Below are 16,271 nucleotides of genomic sequence, written 5' to 3' on the forward strand. Positions count from 1 at the left end.
GGGGCTTTTCCCCGTTGTGTGGTATTTCCTCACCGCCTCAAGTCCGGCCTTAAGAACAGGAACTTCTATGTGTCAATTAGCCAATTTTCATCACAAAATACAGAAATCACATGCGGGGTCCCCCAGGGCTCCGTCCTAGGGCCCCTCTTATTTAGCATTTACATGCTCCCGTTAAGCCAGATTATAACCACCAATAATATTAACTACCACAATTATGCAGACGATACCCAACTTTATATCTCAATGTCACCAGGTGATGTTGAACCTATCCAAATTAATAACTGGATGTCTCATAATTTCCTTCAACTGAACAATAACAAAACTGAAGTACTTCTCTTTGGACCCAAAAAAGAGCGATTAAATATCAGTAATCAGCTCAAGCTGGTCCAACTAGAAACTACCGACCAGGCCAGAACTTTAGGTGTAATAATGGACTCAGACCTGAACCTCCAGGGCCACATCAAAGTTATAACAAAGTCAGCCTCCTATCACCTGAGGAACATTTCTAGGATTAAAGGACTGATGGCACAATTAGACCTAGAAAAACTCATCCATGCATTTATCTCCTTGATTACTGTAACAGTATCTTCACAGGTTTACCCAAAAAACCAATCAGACAACTGCAGCTGATCCAGAACGCTGCTGCTCGTGTTCTCACTAGAACCAAGAAAATAGAGCGCATTACTCCAGTTCTAAAGCCATTACACTGGCTCCCTGTAGCTCACAGAATAGACCTTAAAGTGCTTTTATTAGTTTATAAATGCTTGAATGGGTTAGCACCAGAGTACATTAGGGATCTGCTACAAACCATCCAGATCAGTCGGGTGCTCCAGCTCTCGTTTACTGACCGTCCCCAGAACCAGAACTAAACCTGGAGAAGCAGCTTTTAGTTTCTATGCTCCTCACATCTGGAACTATCAGGAGACTGCACAGCTGCAGAGACACTGAACTCTTTTAACTCTAAAATTAAAACGTACTTATTTAGACTTGCTTATGAGTAACTGATCCTATTATGGCTCTCTACCGGTTTGTTTTAATTTTTCATATAAATCATTGTCTTGATTATTGTTTTATTGTAAATGTTTTCTTGTATTTTACTTTTATAATGTTTCATGTTTTATTTTAATCATGTAAAGCACCTTGAATTGCCTTGTGCTGAAAGTGTGCTACACCAATAAAATTGCCTTGCCTCTCCCCCTCCCTGCCTCTCCCCCTCCCTCCCTCTCAAACGCTACATCGCTTTCTTCCCTCGCCTCCTTTCTTCTCCTGGCCCCGGCTAAGCAGGAGAAGCTCGATCGTGAGCTTTTGTTTAAAAGACGCCTTCAAAAAAGCACAAGCTGCTGTGGATTTATCTGCCAAGCTCTTAAAAGACCCTTTTAGACTCACCACTGGCAAAAGGAAGATAAAACAGTCGTCCTTTTATTTCTGCCCTGTTGTTCTGCTTCGCTTTGAACTACGTCACACGGAGCAGAGGGTAGCCCTCAGGTCCACCTGCCAAAGCTGGCAGTGACTCACTCCTGCATCTCTTACTAGCTTTTCTGTGTCTGATGAGAGACACGGAGGAATAATGGTGGATAAGACCGGCTAATACACACACATATATGTATATCTGATATTTATGTATCAGAATGAAGAGTTTTAATCTGGATTATTGTTTAGGAATTTTGCTATGGAAGCAACATGATGCGTTTATTCATTCTTTCCTCGTTGCCAATAGCTGTTCTCCTCACTCGCTCCCTCGGGCATTAAATATGCTTCCACACCTCAACAGTGCCATCTGCTGTTGTGCTGTCATTTATGCTCCTAATGCAGAGTTGCTGCTGCCAGATGGGTGTTTTGTAACCACTGATAACCAGGGTAGGAGACAGGTTAGTGCCAAATTCCTCTCAAAGCACAAGCAGCCCAGGAACGGGCTTTTCAGGCACATTTCTGGACTGCAGCGGGACATCTCGCCAGCTTCTCAAAGCAGGCTTTCATATCGTTTGTATGTGGTGTCGTAACAGACACTGGTGGGACTGGTTTATGGCTCTGTGGAGTGGCTTCTCTTGCTCAAGGCCCAATATTTAGTCCTTATTTTAAAATCCTCCCCCTCTAATCAAAGCAAACTTGCTTACTTAAAATCGTCATCTTAAAAAAACTGCACTCCTGGCTACTATGGTAACAGCACGTGTGGTTTAAGACGACAGCAAACACATGTTGTTTTACAGGTCAGCATAAAGTGACAGCAGGAGGGCGCAGAGCAGAGCGCTGACGTGTTTTCAGTCAGCTTTAGTACATTTCTCCCCGATGGTACCGTAGAGAAAAATCTAGTAATGTCTGAAGGCTGTGGGAGTTTTTCCTTCCCACTGTCGCCAAGAGCTTCCAGGATAAAGGCTGTGATTTGGTGCTGTATAAACTGGGATACAGGACAAAAAGAAGAACATCTGCACCAGATTACAGTTGTACAGTAATGATCCTTCCGCAGGTTCACCTACGGAAACCTTGTTACGACTTGTCACAGTTTTATTGACTGTGAAGCACTATGGTCAACACTGTTGTTTTAATATGTGCTATATAAATACATTTTGATTTGATTTGATTTACATTTATGAGAAAAGAAAAAATATGGATGTTCTCTGAGATACATTTGCAAGACTCAGAAGATTTTGTATGTTTGATGTTAAAGTCTAACCTAAGCTCAGGTTATTATTCCCAAAAGTTTCAAACATCTCTCAAGTTTTTTCAGAACAATTTTTCCAGTTTGTTTCATAAGACGTTATAATATCAGAGAAAATCGGATTGTGTTCTTATTCTTGTAATAAATAAGTGACTTTGACCTCAGGAATTAGTTTTTTAATCTCTCCATTTACCTGCGCTCCCTAAGATGCTAGTGTAAGAAAGAAACAGATGTTTGACTGTGTGAGGACGGAGGTTTCATCAATCAACAAAATGAAAAGCAGCTTTGATTTCACAAAAATAATTCTACTTACTATGAAAACGACACTCGCGTCTTAGGTGAGCTCTTCTTGTTCACTGACTGTTCTTCACACACTGCTCCCTTGCTACAAAGCTGATATCGCAGCCGGCACTCACCTGAGCGGATGACTAAAAATGCATTTTCCAGAGCAAAGTGTGTGTTTGTATTTGTGTTGTCTGTTTGAACCCCGGGGCCTTGGACGCAGGAGCAGCCACAGATTTGCGCCGGCTCAGTGTCTGTATCTGGCACGTCACTGAGCGTTTTATGTAAGAGCGCACGCACACACAAGCAGACACGCTGCAACCCCCCCCCCGATTGATTATGCATGTTTTCTCCTCTCCTGCTCTCGAGCTCGATGAAGCAGGACCTCCGGTGGCGTGGTGATGTAAACAGCCGTAAAGCGAGGCTAGGGTATCTTTGCTTACATCTCACGCTGTTGGCGAAGGAATGCATGAAAGGTGAGGCCCCCCCACCCCCCCCGGTGCCGCAGCAGAGCGATGGAAACCGTATGAAACACGTCAAAGCTAAAGCCTTGTTGTTACAGACCTCGAGCGCTTTGAAGGGCGGATCACAGGCTCAGACTGACCTCTGCACCCTGTGCTTGTGTACTGGAGAGATGCACAGCCAATAGCAAATGTGCCTTTGATAACAACAGAGAGGCAGAACAGAGTGTCCTGCAGGGCTCTTATGCAAGGAGACCTTGACCTCGGGGGGGCTGTGTGGATGCATCACCAAGAGATCATAAATTATTACTATATTTATCAGTCTGATTTATTGTTATTGTCTCCCTGTTGGGTTTAGTTCCCTGACAAAAGAATATTGAACCGTCCATATTAAGGGAAGCGATGACCAGCAAACTGAGTGTCGAGTACGTTCACTGTGTGCAGCTCTATCGAAGCAGCAAGTAGAATCATTTGGAAAGGGATAGATTTCAAATGATTCCCAATCCATGAAAAACAGTTAGAGTGACGAGCACGGCATCGACAGGGCAGCGGTTCAGAGCGGGCGCTGTGGGACTCTGAGTGCATGGATGGTAATAGGTCATGTGGTTTGACATTTGCAGAGGTCTGCAGCATGTAAAGCAGCTCATCTACTGGCTTTGTTTGGTAAGATTATAAGCACAATGCATGATAAGGCTGGTTTGCATCTGTTATTATTTTTAACCTCCTCAGACCTGAACTCTTCCACAGCAGCATTTTTAATTTCTCTTTGATATTTGGGCTGATTGGGACCTGATGAATGTAAAAACAAAGAATCACCAGATTATTTTTTTTACCTTATTTTTGTTTTTAAGAAAAATCAGAGCCACTTATGAGGATATTCGTTTAAAATGTCGATAGAACAGTAGCAGCATAATGTCCTTGTAAGTGGATATCAGGCCCTTGTTGAGCAAAATTGACTATTTTTGTCTAAATAACCCAAAATGTGATGTCCACATATGTGGACGCAGGTCCTAGGAGGTTAAAGCAAAGCAGTGATGCTTGCATTTAAAAACAAAATACATTCAGCACTAAATTTACTGATGGATTCTTATAATTTGCTTCCAGGAAAAGCCATCGAATGTATTTACACTTCAGATTACCTCACTGTACAGGAGAGTCTCCTGTCTCTGTTTAAAAGCAGCTTTCCATGTATGACCAGTTTTATCCAGGTGACCTCCAACAACCAGTTGTTTAATACTTACTTTTCCATAGTAACTTGGAGTTGCTGGAGGGGGTGGGCACTGACCCATGTGTGAGTAGGGCTGTAGCAGCCAGTTTTACACCAATCACTCACTCGCTGGTCATTCTCATTTCCCCCCAGCAGCCAGTGCCACCCCAACGATCACAGATGGTCTCTAGGTCTGGGTTGGTTGGAGCCTAGATTGTAGTCAGAGTCATGACGATGTCACGATAACATCATAATAGGGTCATTGTGTGATGGTGGCTTGTTAGGATAATCCTGTCACATCACCTGCATGTATTTATATTTTAATTTGCATTTGGCGCCATATCGCCTTCAGAAACTACGATATCTTTTGTCTCACCTTCACTGTGGACGTTTGAGTGGATAAAACTTGATCTTTCTCGTGTTCCACAGCTTTCACTCATATCTGGCAGTGCTGCCCACTTTCATTAGCAAGATGAGCTCGAAAGCTCAGCGAGAGGTAACAGAAACTTGGCAGCGCTGGTCAAAATGAAAATACTTCCTGGTTAAAGGTCCGGGGATTTGGATTGACTGCAGAGTTCGTCATGGGTGGCGAGTTTAGCTCAAACTGCAGAGAAATGCCAAACAGCTCGTCCTTATCTGCTGCTTCTCATCAGTCTCACACACACACACATTACAGTGCAGCAGTTTTAGTATTAGCAGCTTCCAAACTGTATCAGAAACTGTGGATAGTAAATATAATGTCTTTAAATGCTGACCCTTGTGATGTCATCAGTCAAAGCTTTTAAGCTGCAGTTTCAGCCGAACGCTTATCTGAAGAGCCGGCAGAGTTCAGCTAAAGAGAAATGCAGATCAGACACTTCCTGGAAGTTATTTTGGAGTCAAAGTCATTGTGCTGGTTGTTACTGATGAGCTCGTTTGAGCCACTTGCAGTTTCACGGCACTTTGGAGCTGCAATATTCATCTGCTCCACGATCCTGCGGTCGTTCTGTCAGTGTGAAATGGCCTTCAGTTAAGTGTGACGATTGAGTGTCTTTCTCTCCCACACGCGTTTCCTGTCCTCTCTCGCCCAGTCTCCCTGCCTCCCAGCGTTTGGATCAGCACCAGTACCAGCTTGCAGGCTGATTATAAAGGCTTTAATGTTCCATTTACCAGCAGCATGTTTCAGGTGGTGTGTGCTTGTTGACAGAATCAGCCTTGACACACACGCATGCAAACCTTGCGACATTAGCCTTTATTAGAGCAGCTGCGCCTGTGCGCCTGGCTGAGCGGTCTGGCACTGAGCCCATCCTTTGATGGCCGGCTGCAAACAGCTGCCAGACCAGCAGGAGAGTACGACTTAATGGAGACGTTAACGGCCTAATATCTGTAAGTGTAAAGTCGAGGACACGGTCCCTTCAAGTGGTGACGAGCTCATTTTTGGTTGTTAAACTGTGATTGCGTGCCATCGAGTGAACGTTTTGTTGTTGCCTGTTTGCTCTTTCTTCATTTTTACGTAACTGTTTCATAACTTAGCAGATTGTTGGGGAACTGCAGTGGCGTTCTCTCTCGCTCCCCTCCCACCCCTTAAACATCCTTCCCGCATCCCTTCCTTGGCACCTTTCCTCTCCCCTCTCACTTAGCCCCCTCCTCCCTCTCCTCAACTCTTCCCACGTCGTCCCGTAGGTCCACGTGCCTCCTCCCGTTCCTCCGGGGTTGGGGGATGATCTGAGGCAGAACCGTGCGGGGGAAGGAGGGAAGGAAGCCACTTTGCATTCATGCACAAAGCGTCCCGTGCATGCAAGCTGGCTCACGCTGGCTGTTCCTGCCCTAAAGGGACTTCCAGCCTCGCATTAGTGTGGCTTCTCTGAAAGGGCAGATAAGGACCTGGATCATGGGTGTAAGCTCTGTCGTTCTCCCTCTCACACTTTGTCTGCCTTGCTCCTTTTTTCCTTTCGTTCTTTTGAAATTCTTCTGTCTCTTCTCATCTCTGTGCCCGCTGACACCCTCCTCCCCCGCATATCTTTTCTCTTCTGAACTTCTCTAAACTTCCCACTGCAGTCTGATCGGCTCGCACTGCAGCAGAATTTACATGGGTGGGACCTCATTGTGGCTTTTATAACCTGAGCTAACACGGTCTAACCCTTACTCTCTGTGGTTTCATCCCTCATCTCCAAGTCACTGCAATCCATTTTCCCATTAGGATTCATGGCCTTGTCTCCTCCCCCAGACTTAGTGCAGGATGGGGCAGCATCCTTGTTTCTGAGTGTGACGAGACTGTCTGCTGCACACATGGGCTTTGGCTTGCTGTAGTTGATCAGTATACAGACACGTGTATACATGCATGTATAGGTCCTGTAGCAGAGGCCTAGGAGTTTGAGGTTTCTGTGCATCTTAGCTGTTCCTCAAACTTCTGATGTTGTGCCTGGAACCTGCTGGAGTCACTGTTCCAGGTTCGGGGTTACAGGGCCCGATGCTCCTAATGGCACCGAGTATGTCTTTATTTTGTTGTTCGTCTGCTGGGATTCTCTCATCTATCGTTGTCAGTCACCACTGCGTGTGGTTGGTCGGCCAGCAGCTGCTTGTCTGTGTGGAACACTGGAAGCTGCTATGGGAGCTTGGAGACTTCATACGTGGCACAGATGTTCCTGTACGCCTGCACAGCCACTTGGTTGTGCCTCCCACTGTACACCATCCCAGCTTGCTTCTAACATCTCGCTGCTCTGTGCTGAGTCTCTGGGGCACTTTTGGACAGTCTGCATGGGTGATACAGTCAGTGGACTCCTGCCTCTGTGGATGTGGTGCTTAGAGGATGCTCTTGTGCTGCTGTGATCAGAGCTCCTGTGCTGTCCTGTAACCTACACAAACACCTAACGAATGTTTCTGGATGTGCAAACAAGCAACTATATGCTGCATAAGTCATGTCACTTTAGCATGTGAGAGTCAATGAGAGTCATTACACTTCCAGTTCATCTGCTGTGTATTCCAGTATCGTTACATTGGCTTTTAAACAACAGAACATTACATGTCTCAGTCCTCATTGGCCCGAAGCTATACAACCAAGGGACAGCCAGCGGCTCTGGGAACTAGCTGAAAACAGATTCAACAACGGTGCGAACACTGAAAAACACCTTGGACTGCACTTCATTTGGGAATAAAGCAGAAAATTTGTCACGCAGGGTTTGGTTTAAGTAGAGAGGCTATGTGAGGTTTCCATCAAAACATGTGCTGCTGGTGTGTGACGTAACAGGATGTCAGAGAGGGACAGAACCTGTGGTTGCCCCTCAAGAGTCCAGTGCTGGGAAGCGTCCTTAAATGCCCCTGTGTGCATGTGCTAATAACGAATAATGATTGACGGGTGCTCTCCTCTGGCTGCAGCCTTTGAAACTGATGAGTTCGGTCACCAAGCTGTCATCGGCTGCTATCCTTTTTAAAATATCACCGTTTAAACCAAAGCTGTGAAGGTTGTTGTGGTCAGCTTGTAGGGAGTTATCCTCTGACTCTGGAGTTATAGTCAGCTTTGCAGAGCTCTGTTGTGTGACTAAGTTCATTGTTACCTTGTCTGGGACACAATTTCACTCTTTCGCTTCAGGTGCACTGTATGGACACGAGTACTGGGCTACCTGCACACAACAGCTACAGGATCTGCTCAGCCCTGGAAATCCATGCTATGAAGCTTGAGGCGTACAGTTTTTGTGTTAGCGCCGGAGGAATAACCGCTGAATAACTCTGTAGTTACTCAGTCAGCAGAGAGTCTGGGTGTTTGATTTTATCGACCTGTGGAAACACAGGAATTCACAGAACAGGTGGTGTGACCCCACACTTCTGACCAGATACATTTTTCATCTAAATGAAGGCTCTGCTGTAAACTACGTGTCCAACACTGAACAGCAAACCTGCTGGTGAACATGGGGGAGCATGAGGCTTCTACACAAACCCGAGTCTAGCACTGATGTTGGCCAGAACGGAGCTGGGTGACTTTAGCAATTCAAATAACTGCTAATGTTGCTTTAACTCCACTGGTTGTGAAAACCAGCCAGATTTAACTGCTGCCTGTTACCCATCTGCAGGCTTTTTTCAACACTTTGAAGTTACAGCTTCAACTGTTCACGCTTTTAATGCTTTTCACAGCTTAATCGATGCCATATCTTTGTCATTGATTCCCGCTCTGTGCTGTGCCGGGGTCTTGCTTGTGCTTTTTATGTGTGCAAGGCTGGTAAGGTCCAAGAACAAATCCATGCTGTCAAAGATTACTGCACAAGGAAATATCAGTCTTCTTTTGACGACAGCGTTTCTTTCTGAGTGAAATCTGATAGTGGAAATGTGACGTTCACTGAAAAGAAAAAGAAAAATTGTGTTTCAGCTCAGCTGCTCATTGTGTAGTTCTGCAAATGTCAGTACAAGCAGGATGTCTTGACATTTCCAGATATATTAAATGGGGAAGGTACCCGCATGCCTGCTGTGGTTCCTGAATGTGAGCCTGTGAACACGCAGAGATTACACAAAGTTTAAGAGGGCCTGACTTTCTTCTTTTGCACAGACTCCTTTGCTCATATTTTACACGTTCACTCTGTGGCATGGCTGCGCCTGACCTTGAACGAGTTATGGTGAAATCAGGTGCAAAAGTAATAAAACAACATGGAATATCTTTCTCTTTGTTCCATTTGCTCGATGAAGATTGAAGCAGCCCGCCCAAGTCCTCAGGGAGCAGCCTCGCTCAAGCTAAGATTAACCATCGACCCAGACTTTTTACCAGGGAGGTCAAACGGAAGGTTATGTCTAATGAATGGCTCAGCTTCTCGCAGCCGCCCACAGGGTTCGTGCTGTACAGTAGATGACGAAGAGCTGAGCGGGGGCTTGGTGGCCTTCCACGCAGTTACAGCATTAATCTCTGCCCTTGTGTTCATATGCTGCCGGCGTGCAGTAATGATATGGATTGCTTCGACTGTCAACACACTTTTTGTGCTTCAAGTACTTTACTGGGGGTAAAACCCAGTGGATCCTGTGCCTTTACTGAACTGTGAGCAGAGATGGGCTGTGTAATTAGGCATCAGTGGACAAAAACAGAGAAAAGCTGAGCGAAATAAAAACATCTGCAACATTCAACAAATGAAATTATGTTGCACATGGTTACACCTTCAACTGGTTTGTTTTTAGTTACATAATTCAGGTATTATCTACAGAACTGCCTTAAAGGTAGCATCTATGCTACAAATACACCTTCAGCTAATCAGAATGCTAATGTGGTCCTGCTGAGAAGGCCGATGATGATAATTATCGGCATTTTTCACTAGCAATCGGGCTAAAGTGCTAAATTAAAGTGAGTTAATCACTAAAGTAATTACAAAACATTGATTTAATTAGGTTTGATGAAATGACAAAAGTATGGGCTCTACCGCGCTTGCAGGTGAATATCATCACCCTCACGTTAGCACATGTATCAGACATCAGATCAGCATCAGCAGGAAGTCCGGCGAAATAAAGCTGTGAGGGAAAAGGTCATGTAACTTGGAAAATTAAAGTCACACGTGTCAGGATAAAACAGCCGTGTGAATATCTCTTGGAGCTAAAGTGTAAAGTAGTTCTAGCTGACGTTCATTACTCATGGGAAAGCCTGGGGTCACCTTCAGGGACTCGTGAACACGGTAAACCGGAGTTCCCTGCTTTGGAACTAGAATTTAAGAAAGACTGCAGGCTCTGGGCGTTTGGAAGCGACAGCTATCCAGGACATCTTTACAGTATGGATGGTTGCACATGAATACACAGCAACAGCCACGTGAGACTGAAAACCTCGACCAAGGCTGGATCCACAAGGATATCGAGTCTTTTGTTAGTTCAGTTCATCCATCTCAGATTAGCTTCAGACGTTCAGCCAACACTTCTGCTAAATCTTTGTGCACATTTGTCCACAACTTTGAGTAATCCTACTGCCAAACAGACCACCTGGAACAATTACTGTCACTGGTGAATCTAATGAGAACAAAGCTACAGCCTACAAAAGTTGCAATAGGAAATCGAAGTTCATTTAGCCACCCAAGATAATCAGTGTTCACTGATTGCAAATGCTTTGCTTTCTCAGGAGACGTCATGTTTGTACATTATTTGGCCACTCATGTGAAAAACACTAGAGGTTGTATTTCTGAAACATTATCTAAAGGCTCTTGTGCCCAATGACTTCAAATGACTGAATCATAGAAACATACCCGAGTACATACCCACCCCTTTCTCTTTCTTTGTAGTTCTTCCCTTATGGCGATGCGTCCAAGTTTGCCCAGCACGCCTTCAGGACCTTCGACAAGAACGGCGATGGCACAATCGACTTCAGAGAGTTCATCTGCGCACTGTCCATCACATCACGGGGCAGTTTCGAGCAGAAGCTTAACTGGGCTTTCAACATGTACGACCTGGATGGAGACGGCAAAATCACACGGGTGGAGATGCTGGAGATCATCGAGGTATAAACTTTCTGAAGGGGTTTGATTTTTTTTACTTGGACAGCCTTATACTAGCTTTGTAACTTGCTGAGTCACCAGGACAACTATTTTTGTACTGTGGTTACTGAGCGCTGAGCTGAGGCTGTCGAGTCTGAGACAGGCTGTTCAAACAATTTGCAGCTAAAGACAAACGTCCTCATCTGTAATTCAGGCCACTCCTGCCCCTCGACCTGTTTGCACTGAGGCATCCATTAATTTATCATTCTTTCGTGATCCTTGTTTAAGGATCAATAAAATGCCATTTGGAGAAACATGGAATTGATGCCGCTTCATATTCAGCATTCAGTTCATTTTCATGCTTCCCAAAGGCATTTCCCACTGTTTCATGCAGGCAAACATTAGCAACAAAATCCACAGTGAAGTTGTTCTGAACGGTAACGTCACATCCGAAGACACCCGAAAACATTAGAACGTGACAGCTGAAGGAAAATATGCAGTGTTCGTTCTCCACCTGCAGGCGATCTGAAACATATAGAATTTAATGTCTCTCTGACTACAAAAGACATAATTAAAAAGCTTTGTGTCAGCAGCAATAGAAGAGAGGCGGTGTTCATGCTTTTTCAGGGGAAACTTGCACAGATTTGTATTTCACCCCGTCGGTCGTGCGGGTGAACAACACTAACAACATCTGTAGTCGGCGCAGGTTGCAGATATTGTGTTGTCCTTGTTTTATTTGATCAGCATATCCAATTATACCGACAAATAGAACCTCCTAATAGACATTACAGCAAACTTTACTATCAAAGTCACCACTTTTAAGCAGCTTCATACTTCAGCATCCTTGATAGGTTTAGCTAAAGCACACGAGAAGGCTCTGCAGCCGACTGGCTATAACTGCAGTGGAGTTTCTCTCTTTGAAGAAGCTACTGGAAATGCTTAGTAGGAAACAACAGTAAAGAGCATGTTTGTCATAGTTGTTGTTGTCAGACTACACAATAAGTTACTGTGTAGAGTTTGTGATTACAGTATTTTTATCACATAGATCGAACTCAGAAGCTTAAATTCCACGTAAAGGTACAGTAAGTAATTTATTGAGGGTATTTATAGAAAAATAAGAATATTGTAAATATACATCGATTAGTGATTAATTCTGTATTTTCATAAACTCATAATTAATCCATAGAGAATACGGAGGAGCAGACACAGTTTGTGGAACTTGCCATGTTGTCCCACCATCTTAAATAGAGGTGTTGGACTGTGGCTGGAGAGCCGCCACATGTGTGGTCCACTTATGATAGAAGTTGCTTTAAATTTTAAGATCACAAATAGCTCTTTCAAACTATAAATGTGCAACAGTTGAACATGTACATCTTTCACAGTCTCCCTCCTTCCTCATTTCCATGTCATCCTCTTCCTCGCCTCTAACACACAAAACTGTCAATTTATTCCCAATATTGTCGCAATTACTTATTGTCAGCAGTTCAGACTTGCAGCCCTCACATCTCCAGACAGCTGACAACAAGCCAGCTAATATAAGCTAATATTATGCCAGCCAGTACCAGGAAAAACTATCCCAAAAATCTCACTTTCATATTGTGTGAGAATGATTATGTAAGTGTCCGAGCTCAACAATGTAAAGCATCTTTAACGTGTGCTAGCGTCTGCTAACAGCAGCTAACGGCAGCTAACGGCAGCTAACAGCAGCTAACAGCAGCTAACAGCAGCTAACAGCAGCTAACAGCAGCTAACAGCTAACACAAGTGCTAGTTTCACAACGTTTTACAGCCTCCTCAGGACTAAATAGACAGGAACATATATTTAGAGTACAGATTTAGAGACTGGCAGCTGAAGGAAACTTTGCAGCGTGCTCTAAAAGTCTTCTGCCCTCTTCCTCCCCCTGCAGGCCATCTACAAGATGGTGGGCACGGTGATCATGATGAAGATGAACGAGGACGGCCTGACGCCCGAGCAGAGGGTGGACAAGATCTTCTCCAAGATGGATAAGAACAACGACGATCAGATCTCGCTGGAGGAGTTCAAAGAGGCGGCCAAGAGCGACCCGTCCATCGTATTACTGCTGCAGTGTGACCTCCAGAAATAGGCCGGAGGGTGAGCGGAGCGCTCCACCAGCCGCCACGGACTGCACAGAAAGAATTTCATGTTCCATTCAGTTTGCAGCTATTTCCACTGAAAAAAAATCTCTATATATGCTTGGACTACCTTTCAATGGATCTGCTTCTTGTGTTTGAAACACTCGTGTGCATGAGAATGTTATTTGCTATAAAAGATCTACACACAACATACAACTAGTGTGCAGGTGCGCACTCACAGTACAAACACACACACACACACGCACACACAACTCTCGCTACATATAAACACCTCGCACAATTAATATATATAAATATATATATATAGATCTATAAATATGAATATATATTTAAATTATTTAAAGATCAACTGCCAAAATGTGAAGTGTGCAAAGTATTTTCCATACAGGTTCATTCTACTGGAGCTTGCGCATCAGTGATGTGCTACGTTGAATTTGCCGCTACTCTATTTATTGTTCCGAGTTTACTGGCGCTAGCTGTGTGTGTTTCATTATACCGAGTAACGTCAACCGAACCAAATTCCTATGATAATGTATCTGCCTCCAATAAGACACTCTATCCATCGTCTCAAGTACCAATAGCTCTAGAAGAGATGGACTTTGTCCAACTTTTCCTTCCGAAAACATGCTCGTGCTGTCGGTAAATACTGTAAATGTAGTTAATTTGCATGCCTTTAGGTTCTGCCTTAAAAAAAGCTCCTCATTTTGCATCCTATGATCGATGACAGGAAGCCTTATCGGAGCAGCGCAATGACACTTTGGTGGTGGGAGAACCGGGAGAGATCATTTTTACTGACTAGGGAGGAAAAAGTTGACCGCAGTCAGTCCGTCGTATGGGATGTAGGTTTTTTGTGATTTGTCGAGACGTTTTCTTTTGACTGCTTTAAGTGTGGGAGCATGTTTCCTTGTAGATTAGGTGTGGTACATGTTGCTAAGAACTAAACCCCTGCTCCACGCGCACTGAAACACAACAATCCAGTCATCATACGAATTAACAGATGTTGAACATGGAGGATTTTTGAAATGAAGTGGAAGCACTGGAGCTAAACACTTCAGCAGGAGTTAGATTGTTCTATGTTACCATCGCATCCACTTCGTTCGCGTTCGCCCACGGGTTGCATATCATCACGATGGATTCAGAGGAGTTGTTTTCTTGTTTGTTTCTTAGGCTGTTGGAGTGTCTTGTTTGTCTTTTTCAGTGGAAGTAAATGAGTGCTAAAGCAGCAAAAGGAGCAGTGAATGACGTTTCATTACTACCAGAGGACGGCCCTTTCCGTAAAGCCGTGTGTTTAGTAGATCGGACGATTTTTGCCCCCCTCCTCAACCCCTCAAAGTCTTTCTCTCTAACCAGTCAGTCAGACTTTTTGTACTTTTTTACTCCTTTTCTCTCACAAATTGTACACGTACTGATGCATACCAAGTGTAGAGAAGTTCAGTGAAGCGCAGTGCCCCGCCCAAGAATGCTTTGGAAATCACCCATTTTCCAGCCTGCGTAAATCCACCGGTATTTTACGAGCTAGCGGAGGATAGAGGAGACGTGACGTGTCATAATATACACAGTACTGCAATAAAGATATATCATAGCAGTCCATCGTCATCTTACAGCAGTGTGACTTGTCCCCCTGTCGAGTTTCTAATCTGAACTTCTTTACATGAACATCTTTGGCCAGATAATGTTTCTAATTACAACTCTGTTATTATTCTTACTGCTATCAAGATACCAAATGTAAGCAATGGCAACCGTGTACGAGGATTCTTTTGTAGCATGTATTGTGTCCCTGACGACATGGCTGCACTACTCCCTGTGTTGTGGTTTAATCTAATAAAAGGAGTTCAATGGGCTGTTGTCTGCTCTGTTACTTAAAGGTCAATCATGGAGGCACGCTCGTGGTCCCCAACCTTCGGTCTCATGTGGCCCCTCATAAGTTACCTATGCTGATGTCGTTGTTTAAGCTTAGAGCTAGCCAGACAAAAAGGTGTCACTGATACGATTGGACACATATTAGCATTAGCTGTTCTTCTGGCTAATACATTTATTTCTCAATTACCTTAAAGTAATAATTATTACAAACCCAATTTCAAATACACAATGCTAAGATTTTTTATTCTCAGTGGAACATAGAAAACATACCAAAGGTTTAAACTGAGACATTTTACTATTTCATTCAAAATATTAGCTCTTTAAGTGGAACTGAAAAATATAACATTTTGCAAATAATGTGGTGAACTTCGTCACATGACTGACGCAGGCAGCGTTTCTCAGAAGTGTCGGCAGAGGTTCACCAATCTGCAAAAAACATTCAAATTCAAAATGAGCTAATGTTTCTCTTAAAGCTTTTCTCAGTGATTGTTATTAAACTTTTTCGTTTTCACCTGTCTAAGCTTTATTTTCATCACTTTTAATAGTTTAACTAATACTCCTACCGTCTCCTCTTTGGTTACTTGTTCTCTTTTTCCATTATTCTACTTATTTCAGATGAATTACACGTCGTGCAGCCGTGATGACAGAGAACATTTTCACAGTCCTATAAAACATATCAGACTTTCTTACTGTTTCTATGGGAAGGAAGACAGTAAGGAGCACCGACACTGACAAAACAAAACAATGTCGTTAGTAGGCAGCCTTTGTATCGTGCTGCTATTCGACCGCTCAAGTCACACCATCATTAAGGGTTTACATATTAAGCCAAACTAAATCAATACTATAGAAATAACAACTAATAAATAAGATGTTTCAGCACTTTTCATACAACCAATAATTTAAAAAGAACACTGATGTGGTTATTCGGTCTCTGCAGTCACTTGGTGCTAACTGAGAGTTTTAAACAGCACTCAGGACTCTTGGCCCAAGAAACACGACCGTGTACTCAAAATGTTCATTTATCACAGTGTATGTGTGGGTTCTCCTACACACTGCGATACACATCTGTTGGCTTAAGCAAACTGGCCACATTGATCAAGTTTTCTGTTCGTAGGCAGATGTTCAGCAGAAACAGCTGGAAGGTCGTCAACAAGACAAAAACCCTACAAACAAATAATAAAATAATAAAAATAATAAAAATAATAAAAATAATAAAATAAATAAATAAAAATAATAACAACAATAGAGTCCCGATCAAAAAATTTAAGACCATGTGTAAGGCAA

The 16,271-nt window shown here is 43.5% G+C and overlaps 1 protein-coding gene across 1 annotated transcript in view; it reads left to right on the forward strand.

Annotated features, from left to right (window-relative positions):
* Nucleotides 1-14,968, forward strand: part of vsnl1a (visinin-like 1a) — a 35,974-nt gene extending 21,006 nt beyond the window's left edge. Inside the window, exons 3-4 of the mRNA XM_005724826.2 lie at nucleotides 10,822-11,037; nucleotides 12,920-14,968. Of these exons, the coding sequence (XP_005724883.1) occupies nucleotides 10,822-11,037; nucleotides 12,920-13,117 (414 nt within the window). The 3' untranslated portion in view covers nucleotides 13,118-14,968. The remainder of the gene's footprint in view (nucleotides 1-10,821; nucleotides 11,038-12,919) is intronic.
* Nucleotides 14,969-16,271: the final 1,303 nt, after the last annotated feature.

Source organism: Pundamilia nyererei, unplaced genomic scaffold (genome assembly GCF_000239375.1).
Source record: "Pundamilia nyererei isolate P.nyererei 1_Seehausen unplaced genomic scaffold, PunNye1.0 scaffold00013, whole genome shotgun sequence".
NCBI classification, from domain to species: Eukaryota; Metazoa; Chordata; class Actinopteri; order Cichliformes; family Cichlidae; genus Pundamilia; species Pundamilia nyererei.